The sequence below is a fragment of the Magallana gigas genome, chromosome 5 (assembly GCF_963853765.1).
Source record: "Magallana gigas chromosome 5, xbMagGiga1.1, whole genome shotgun sequence".
In the NCBI taxonomy this organism is placed as follows: domain Eukaryota; kingdom Metazoa; phylum Mollusca; class Bivalvia; order Ostreida; family Ostreidae; genus Magallana; species Magallana gigas.
The window spans coordinates 1,617,898-1,627,634 of record NC_088857.1 but is presented as its reverse complement, the minus strand read 5'-3'; the positions used below and the strand labels follow the sequence as shown (position 1 = coordinate 1,627,634).

At 39.0% G+C, this 9,737-nt stretch overlaps 1 protein-coding gene across 1 annotated transcript; it reads right to left on the bottom strand.

Annotated features, from left to right (window-relative positions):
* Positions 1-181: 181 nt before the first annotated feature.
* On the bottom strand, positions 182-9,142 carry LOC105319883 (diablo IAP-binding mitochondrial protein). Its single transcript, XM_011417608.4, has 5 exons — positions 8,939-9,142; positions 2,813-2,944; positions 1,811-1,939; positions 930-999; positions 182-771 (listed from the first exon to the last, which is right to left on the bottom strand). Exons 1-5 carry the CDS (start codon positions 9,098-9,100, stop codon positions 308-310), a joined length of 957 nt encoding a protein of 318 aa, XP_011415910.3. The 5' UTR covers positions 9,101-9,142; the 3' UTR covers positions 182-307.
* Positions 9,143-9,737: the final 595 nt, after the last annotated feature.

The window sequence follows — 9,737 nt, the reverse complement described above, 5'->3', positions numbered from 1 at the left end:
AATTATTAAATTAATAGGTAGTTCTTAAATTGATATGTAAAACATTGCTCCTTATGTTATACCACAGGTATCTGAGGTGAGGATCCCCATTTTCCAATGGGGGGTGGGGGGGGGGGGGGTTCTTATAATGAAAAGTAGGATCCAGTGGGAACAGCTTACTTGAGCTTATAGTGAAGGTGAGTTAATAGTGCATTTTTTTAATATTCTATATCAAATATATACATAAAATTTATCATTTACAAAGACACTATCATAACAATTATAACAAATACAAGAACATGCATATAAGGTCCAAAGTGTTGATAAATTAATCATCCTCCATGGATTCATCCTGGGAACCTATATTGAATGTTTCTACATAGTCCATTCTGGGTATGAATTCCTTATTATCAGCCTCGGGACTAGTCTCTGAAGAAATACTTGTATCTTTCTGAGCAATGTCTGTTTCCTCCATTCCTTCATCAATTGACTGATCTCCCTTCTCCTTTGCTGTACTTTCTTCAGATTTCACATCTTCTTTCTTGTCTCTAGTATTGCTGTCAGAATTCAAACCTTCATTCCCCTCTCCAGAATTCCCATCATCCTTCACTTCTTCCTGTTTTGTTTCACTTTCCTCCTCTTCTTTGGCACGTTTAGATTCCACCTCAATAACATGAGCTTCAAGCTCCGACAAGTGCCTCTCTGCAATCACACGTTCGATTTCACATGGCGACAGAAAACTCTCAGAGCTTGTCAATTTGTTGTTGGTTGTATAGCCAGCAAACTCTGCACCTAAAACAACATAAACAAGTCCATTTAATTATAATAATTTTTAACAACTGGCTATCCTAATATCAAGTTCAAATTAGGATAAACAGTTCCCAATGTTACCCTTGGTAGCATGCAATATTCAAGGTTATAAATGCCTGTATGATAGATTATGCATTTACCTGCCATGTAAGCAGCCTCTGAAGCATCATTCACGAGTCTCTGACACACAGACAACAGCATCATCAAGTCCTGGAAAACAAAAACAAGGCCAGGAATAAACAGACAGCAGCATCATCAAGTCCTGGAAAACAAAAACAAGGCCAGGACTAAACAGACAGCAGCATCATCAAATCCTGGAAAACAAAAACAAGGCCAGGATTTAACAGACAGCAACATCATCAAATCCTGGCAAAACAAAAACAAGGCAAGGATAAACAGACAACAGCATCATCAAGTCCTGGATAACAAAGACAAGGCCAGGATTGAACAGACAGCAGCATCATCAAGTCCTGGAAAACAAAGACAAGGCCAGGATTGAACAGACAGCAGCATCATCAAGTCCTGGAAAACAAAAACAAGGCCAGGATTGAACAGACAGCATCATCACCTAGTCCTGGAAAACAAAAACAAGGCCAGGATTAAGAGGGTTGGATGGTTTATGCCATTTTTAGGCTTTATTTATCTCTGTAAGAAGAGCTCTGTATAGAGATATACAAAAAAATTAAAATTTTCAAATAAATATTTTTGGAATTTTTTTAAACTATATTTAAAATAGTTTATTTGGCAATGTTTTTACCATCTAGTCTCCTTGACCAGCAGTTACTTAGTACAAGTATACACATATGGCTGAACAATCAACATTCTTCTAGTTAGTCATTTTGCTTTCAATGTCCAAAAGTTATATTATGTTTATCTAAAATAATTCAGCTGTCAAATTAATATCATTTAATGGGTGTAAGTGACCTATGTTCTACAGATGTAGGTACGCCCACTGACATCGTCACGCTGTACCAACAGATGTAGGTATGCCCACTGACATCGTCACACTGATTGTACCAACCTGTCTCTTCTTCTTCAGGGACTTGACCTGGATCCTGGTCTCTACGATAAGCTCTTCCATCTTGTCCTGATCCGGATGACCTGGATTCTCCAGTCTCATCTCTATAAGCTTTATCAGGGTGTAAACCCCCTACATCAGACACAAAGATGAGCAATAACAGGCAAACATTAACAACTTTAATACCAGTGAGGCTCTAACACACTGTGATACTGCTGGAGAGACAAACAAATACCTGTAAGTAAATACTGTAAAGGTCTTCCATTCCATGCTTTTTAATATTTCAAAAAAATCTTAAGAAATTTGAAATGCATTGAATCAGCTATCCATCAGTATCTTCGTAACTTTGATTTTCATACTCTGCATAACTGTATGCTACATTTGTGTATTCACAAACAATAGAAAAACTGTATCATACCTTTGTGTATTCTGTCTCTGTGTTATACAGAGAACTATTGTGACATACAATAGAAGAGCTGAAAACTTGTGTTTTCTTTCTCTTTGTTATATAGCTAATGGTGACATACATAGAAGGATTGTATCATGCTTTTGTGTATTCTTCCCCAGTGTAATACAAAGTGTGGTGACATACGATAGAAGAGCTGTACCAAACCTTTGAGTATTCCTTCTCTGTGTTGTAAAGAGTCATGTTCATGACAGAAGAGTTGTACCATAACTTAATCTGTTTATTTCTTCTGTGTTATATAGAGCCATTGTGACAAACAACATAAGAGCTATGCTATACCTGTGTGTATTCCTTCTGTGTTGTATTGAGTCACTGTGACAAACAACATAAGAGCTATGCTATACCTTTGTTTATTTCTTCTGTGCTATATATAATCATTGTGACAAACAACATAAGAGCTATGCTATACCTGTGTGTATTCCTTCTGTGTTATATTGAGTCACTGTGACAAACAACATAAGAGCTATGCTATACCTTTGTTTATTCCTTCTGTGCTATATATAACCATTGTGACAAACAACATAAGAGCTATGCTATACCTTTGTGTATTCCTTCTCTGTGTTGTAGAGAGCCATGGTGACATATGACAGAAATGCTGATGCTGCCTCAGCACTTGCCACACTTGAGTTTTGGAGGAGCTTGGACATGGCATAGTCGTCAACATTGGGCATCTATAGAAAAGAACTCTAAATATCAAGATTTGTGAAACATTTTTATTTTATCTTATAAAAATTATCAAGGACTGTATTAATTCCCCTATAACTTTATGTACTGGAAACCATACTAAAAGTTATTCTTAAGGCCATCATTCAACCAGCTGCTTATTTTCATTTACATGTAATTTTTAATTGTTGAAATAGTTTTTGCACAAATTTTGATATAAACTTACTTTTCCTACTTACTGAACCCAATTTGAACCCCGAGTCTGGAGAGGGCAAATAAATTTTAAAAGATGGCCTATAAAGTGCTCTAACTGATAATTTAGTTTTTATGAAATTGTCATCTTTATAATTATTGTGTTAATATTATCACTTTCAATTCATCATTATCTATAAGCTGTCATTACTCAGTGTCAGAAAATAAGCTCTGTCTATACATGTAGTAATGGGAATATTTGTAGACCGACTAGTTTTTGTAACTAATGTGGCCTGTTTTCTTGTCAATTAAGCGTTTTACACATTATCTTTTTTTAAAAATACATTGCCAGAGGATGCATGTCTTTTTTAGACAAACTAAAGTTCATGTATCAACAAGGTGCTATAATGGGTGAGGGGGGTATGCTCATCTCATAATTTTTCAACCATCCAACCATTTTCTGTCTTGCAATTATATTGTTACGGACTTTATCTTTTATAAACAATAAAAGATTTTATTATCAATGTAAATGTGATTATCGCCCTTTAATTGTGTATTTTGTGAAAATGTATAGATGTCGCTTTATATTTGTCACGTGATCATTGTCTATATAAATGTTGATTATCATGATATTTGATTTTTCTTTGCTTTGCTTGGTTCTGAATAAGAGCTCTAGTTTCCTGAATAAGGAACGAATGAAGTCCTGAATAAGGCATAGTCAATTAGCCTGAATAAGGCTGCGACTGTTCAGTTTACAACTTCTTAGCCTGAATAAGGCATCAGCTATTATTATCTTTTACATTTGATTCAATCCAGTGCTGACGCATTTTTGCTGTTTTCAAATTGATAGACTTCCAATAAATCCATAAACACAGAAACTTGTTTTACTTCAAGCAAAACGAACCCCGTAACAAATTGGTGGCAGCTGCGGGATTGGAAACTATCAAAATAAAATGGCGTCAGGCGGCGAAGACGAAGAGTACCTGAATAGAGAAAACGTCACAAAACGACATATAAGTAGGCAGCATGTACGCGACTCTGGTATTGGAGATATGACAAGTGCTAAGTCATTAGAAGAGGAAAGCCCTCCAAAGATGTCGTGGGATTACGAAAATTATTATTTTAATGGCGAGGAAACGACAGATGGTTCATTAACGGATATGCGTTTGCCAAGAGATAAGCGTTCGCAAGGGACGGCGAATGGCTTGCGTACGCCGGGAATTAGACATACGCCAAGAGATATGAGTCCGGATGGATGTCGTACGCCAGCAGTGGCGGGAATAGGATTAAGACAAACGCCTGAGGTGAAAATCTATCCTCCAAGCAACACCAATGAAAGAGTACATGCTGTAGAAAAGAAATCAATACATATGTTGCAAAACGATCTAGCGGCGACGCTAGAGGAAGTTATTCGTTTACAAGAAGAAGTCATGAAGATGACAAATGCTCAAAACTCAGAAAAACAAAAAGAAAAGGACATACAAATTTGATTAAACATAAAATCGACACCGGAGATGCAAGGCCAATACGCCAACAACCAAGACGCGTACCTTTTCATCTTAAGAAAGAGATTGACACTCAGATCGACAATATGCTGTCCAACAATATTATCAGGCCGTCTTCAAGTCCATGGGCAAGTCCAATCGTACTAGTACGGAAGAAGGATGGATCTCTAAGATTCTGTATTGACTTCAGGAGGCTCAACAATGTGACAGTAAAGGATGCCTACCCGTTGCCAAGAATCGATGAATCGTTAGATGCGCTAGGCGGTTCAAGATGGTTTTCCACTTTGGATATGATGAGCGGTTATTGGCAAATAGAGGTTGATGAGAGTGACAAACAAAAGACTGCCTTTACGTCACACAAAGGACTGTTCGAGTTCAATGTTATGCCTTTTGGCTTATGCAATGCGGCAGGAACATTCGAACGACTTATGCAGACCGTCTGCGCTGGCCTGAGATGGGACATATGTTTGATCTACCTCGACGATATCATTGTATTCAGTTCTACATTTGAGCAACACCTAGAAAGACTTGAATCAGTATTTAACAGACTTCAAAATGCAGGACTTCGTCTGAAAAGTAAGAAATGCAGTCTGTTCAAACATAGAGTCTCGTATCTTGGCCATGTCATTACAGAAAATGGAGTTGAAACAGATCCACAAAAAGTAAAGTGCATAAGATCATGGCCAACGCCAACCAATGTGAGTGACCTACGCAGTTTTCTGGGTTTATGCTCTTACTATAGGAGGTTTGTGAAGGGATTTGCCGCTATTGCCAATCCTTTGCATGGCCTTACGCAGAAAGACAAGAAATTTGATTGGAATGCCGATTGTGAAACAGCTTTCCAAGACCTGAAACGATTGCTGGTTACATCACCTGTTCTTGCATTGCCGGACTTCTCAAAACAATTTGTCTTAGACACGGATGCATCTGGTAGCGGTATCGGTGCAGTGTTAAGTCAAATTAAGGATGGTGCTGAACAAGTCATTTCCTATGGAAGTAGGTCTTTAACCAAAGCAGAAAGAAGATACAGCATTACAAGAAAAGAACTTTTAGCAGTTGTACATTTTATAAAGACATACAGACCCTATCTTTATGGCAGGCGTTTCGTTTTGCGCACTGATCATAGTGCCTTGAAGTGGATGATGAGCTTCAAAGAACCGGAAGGACAATTAGCCCGATGGCTGGATACATTATCGGAGTATGACTTTGAGATTCGTCACAGAGCAGGGAGAATACACGGCAATGCTGACGCACTATCGAGGATTGATCATGACGCCGGTATATGGAGCAAATCAGAGAGAAAACCAGTAGCAGCCATCACCATTGCAACGCATTCTAAAGATTTGCAAAAGCAACAATCAGACGATCCAGAGATTGCTGAAGTGATAGAGTGGCTAAGAAACGCACATAGGCCAAGTTGGGACAAAATATCCACACGCAGCACAAGTTTAAAAGCGTACTGGGCTCAGTTTGACCAGTTGTCAGTAAGAGACAATATATTGTACCGGAAATGGTTTACAAACAAAGGAAAAGTGGAGAAAGAACAAGTAGCGGTACCAAATTCCATGAGGTCAACCATTCAAAAGCAATGCCATGATGCACCATCAGGAGGACATCTTGGTAGGCATAAGACTCTTACAAAAATAAAGCAAAGCTTCTACTGGCCAGGCATGGACAAAGATGTAAGAAGATGGTGCGCGTCCTGTCCTGATTGCGCAAAAAGAAAGAAATACGGTAAAACTCCACGTGCGCCTATGCAAGTTACCGGAGCAGGGGACCCAGGAGAAAGAGTTGCGATGGACATTTTAGGTCCCGTTCCTACATCAAACAGAGGGAACAAATACATTTTGGTAATTCAAGACTATTTCACAAAATGGGCTGAAGCTATTCCAATACCGGACATGGAGGCCAATACGGTAGCGCAAGCTTTCATAGACAATTACGTTACCAAATATGGCGCACCTAGAACTCTCCATACTGACCAAGGACGCCAGTTCGAATCAAGATTATTCAAACAACTGTGCGATATACTGAAAATCAACAAGACTCGCACGACCCCCTACCATCCGCAATCTGATGGCATGGTGGAGCGCATGAACCGCACACTTGAAAATATGTTGTCAATGTACGTCGATTCAAATCAAAAGAACTGGGATGAAAACCTTCAGCTGGTATGCATGGCATATAGATCTGCAGAGCACGAGAGTTCCGGATTTACGCCTAACTATTTAACTTTTGGACGGGAGGTTGTACTGCCAGTAGAGTTAGTAGCAGGTTTACCCGCTCACCAGAAGAGATCAACAGAAGAATATATCAATGAACTAGAAGATACATTGGCAATAGCTCATGAAATAGCAAGGAATAATTTATCAGACACTTTAAAACGGCAAAAACTGAGATACGACTCAAGACTGTCCTGGAAGAAATTTGACATTGGCAGTAAGGTTTGGCTGTATACCCCAAAGAGAACCAAAGGCATCTCACCAAAGTTTCAGAAGTGGTGGACAGGGCCGTATACGGTGCTGAAGAAATTCAGTGATGTCACATATCAAATTGGAAAAGACAAGAATCGATTGGTAGTCCATGTTGATAGGTTAAAGGCTTGTATTTGTCGTGAAGAAACAAGTGAAAGTAACGACAAGAAAAATAATGGTAAAGAAGTTCATTTTAAAGAAGACACAAATGACCCTCCGAATGTTTCAGACATAATTATTGACCCTGTTGCGGTTCCATACACTGATGACGATGCAGAGACCTTCAGTGTTGCCGGCGCTACAGATTCAAAAGATCAAAGGTTTCATCGCGGAGCAACTACCCGGTCTCAAAGACAATGCCGACCACCGAGACGGTTTGATGATTTTCAATTGTATCGCTTGTCGGGAGTAGCCGAGACATCAAAGAGAGAGCCGCTCAATCCAAACATCATTGCTTGTGACTGTCATTTGCAAACTTGCAATCGTATGGCCAGGACGAAAAATACGGTGCGTAAAGTATCTGCGATGCATAAGTGTCCGCTATGTATAGAAATTTTCCAGAGCCCTGAAGAAGTGCTAGACCATGTTGGACGTAAACACGACAAAAGGTTAAGGTGTGAGTACTGCGACTACACATCTGAAAGATCAGCAGACATCAAGAGACATTGCGAACGCCGCCATCCTTCGCACGCCGATGTAGAGAGACCCAAGCCACGGATAGAGGAAGACTGTACTACCCGGCGCCGCACTCAGCCTACGCCAGTATTCAACCCTAAGAAGGACAAGCCGGCTGCGACCGGATCATCGCGCGACAAGAATAACAACGCTGACAGTTTGATGTCCGTTATATCCACGGATGTTGTTCCCCCTGTAGATCAACATAAAACTTCTGTTGCGCCGCGATGCGATCAAACCACCAGAAACGTTGGATGCCAGACGGATGCTGTTTACCTGTGTAAGGATGCCGCCGTACAGTGCAATACGGAAATCGCGAGCCGTTGTGATGTTACCACCCAGTGCAATGGAGTTATCGTTCGTAAACGACGCGTATCTGAAACCGAGTGGACGGAGTTCCAGTGACAATATTGTGAAAAGTGAACATGTTATGTGACTTTGTTTACGCGATTCGGGACGAATCTACAAGAGGCGTGGGTTATGTTACGGACTTTATCTTTTATAAACAATAAAAGATTTTATTATCAATGTAAATGTGATTATCGCCCTTTAATTGTGTATTTTGTGAAAATGTATAGATGTCGCTTTATATTTGTCACGTGATCATTGTCTATATAAATGTTGATTATCATGATATTTGATTTTTCTTTGCTTTGCTTGGTTCTGAATAAGAGCTCTAGTTTCCTGAATAAGGAACGAATGAAGTCCTGAATAAGGCATAGTCAATTAGCCTGAATAAGGCTGCGACTGTTCAGTTTACAACTTCTTAGCCTGAATAAGGCATCAGCTATTATTATCTTTTACATTTGATTCAATCCAGTGCTGACGCATTTTTGCTGTTTTCAAATTGATAGACTTCCAATAAATCCATAAACACAGAAACTTGTTTTACTTCAAGCAAAACGAACCCCGTAACAATATACACCAATTATTTACAAATAAAGATAGAAATGAATATATTTTAGTATATTTGTGGTGAAAACACAATTTTTAATAGACATTATCATTTCTGTAGATTCTATTGTCATCCCGGTAATTTCGTGTGTCATTTTGGTAAAAACTGTCATTTCGGTAAATACTGTAATTTCGGTTTTCCTAGTTAACTCAGGGTTATGGAATAAAATTCGTCCCGAGTAAATTCGGGCTAATTGTTTACCTCCATTGCACTGACCACTGGCATTACACATAATGTCACTGAGGACCCTGTAAAGATCTTGAGGAAGGTGCTACCACCAGAAAAAGTCGGCAATTTTCTACCAAAGACCCGTCGGACACAAGACCGCAGGGCGTGAATTCTGACCCATGTGTTGCGAATCATTGCCCCAACCGGATGTTTACGTTTTTAGCGCATGCGAATGACAATCGTTCTTACTCGGACGATTCCGGCGACGAAAATTACCTACCAGCGGAAATGACCGAGTTATTACGACTTACAACATTTTTATATTTCGGCGCCTCACCCATCTGCTTGTATCGAAAAAGATAGACCATTGTTTTTAAAAGAGTTCATTACCACCTTTGTTATTAATGTCTCTCACCTGTCAGTAAATATGCATGTATTTACCTTTAAAAAAATCCTACATGAGAAGATATACTGAATAGTTCCCATAGGAAAAACAATTTGCCTGAACGATATTTGGAGTTTCCTACCGGAATAAAAGAACTTCCTATAGGGATATAAATACCGATAGAATTTGAATAAAACTCCCATAGGATTTTAAAATCCGATAGGACATATTAATTTCCTATAGGACAACTCCCTCTCTGAACTTCAGATTTCTGCAAGCAATTAATACTTTTCCTAAAGGATTTTTAATATTTCTTGTAGAATTTTTTTTTCAGTCTTGTATGCTATGGGAATATACATGCATTATCTTCGGCCTGTGGGATATTAAATTTTTCAAGGTAAATATATCTCGATCACCTGTTAGGTGAAACACACTAAAAGCAAAAGT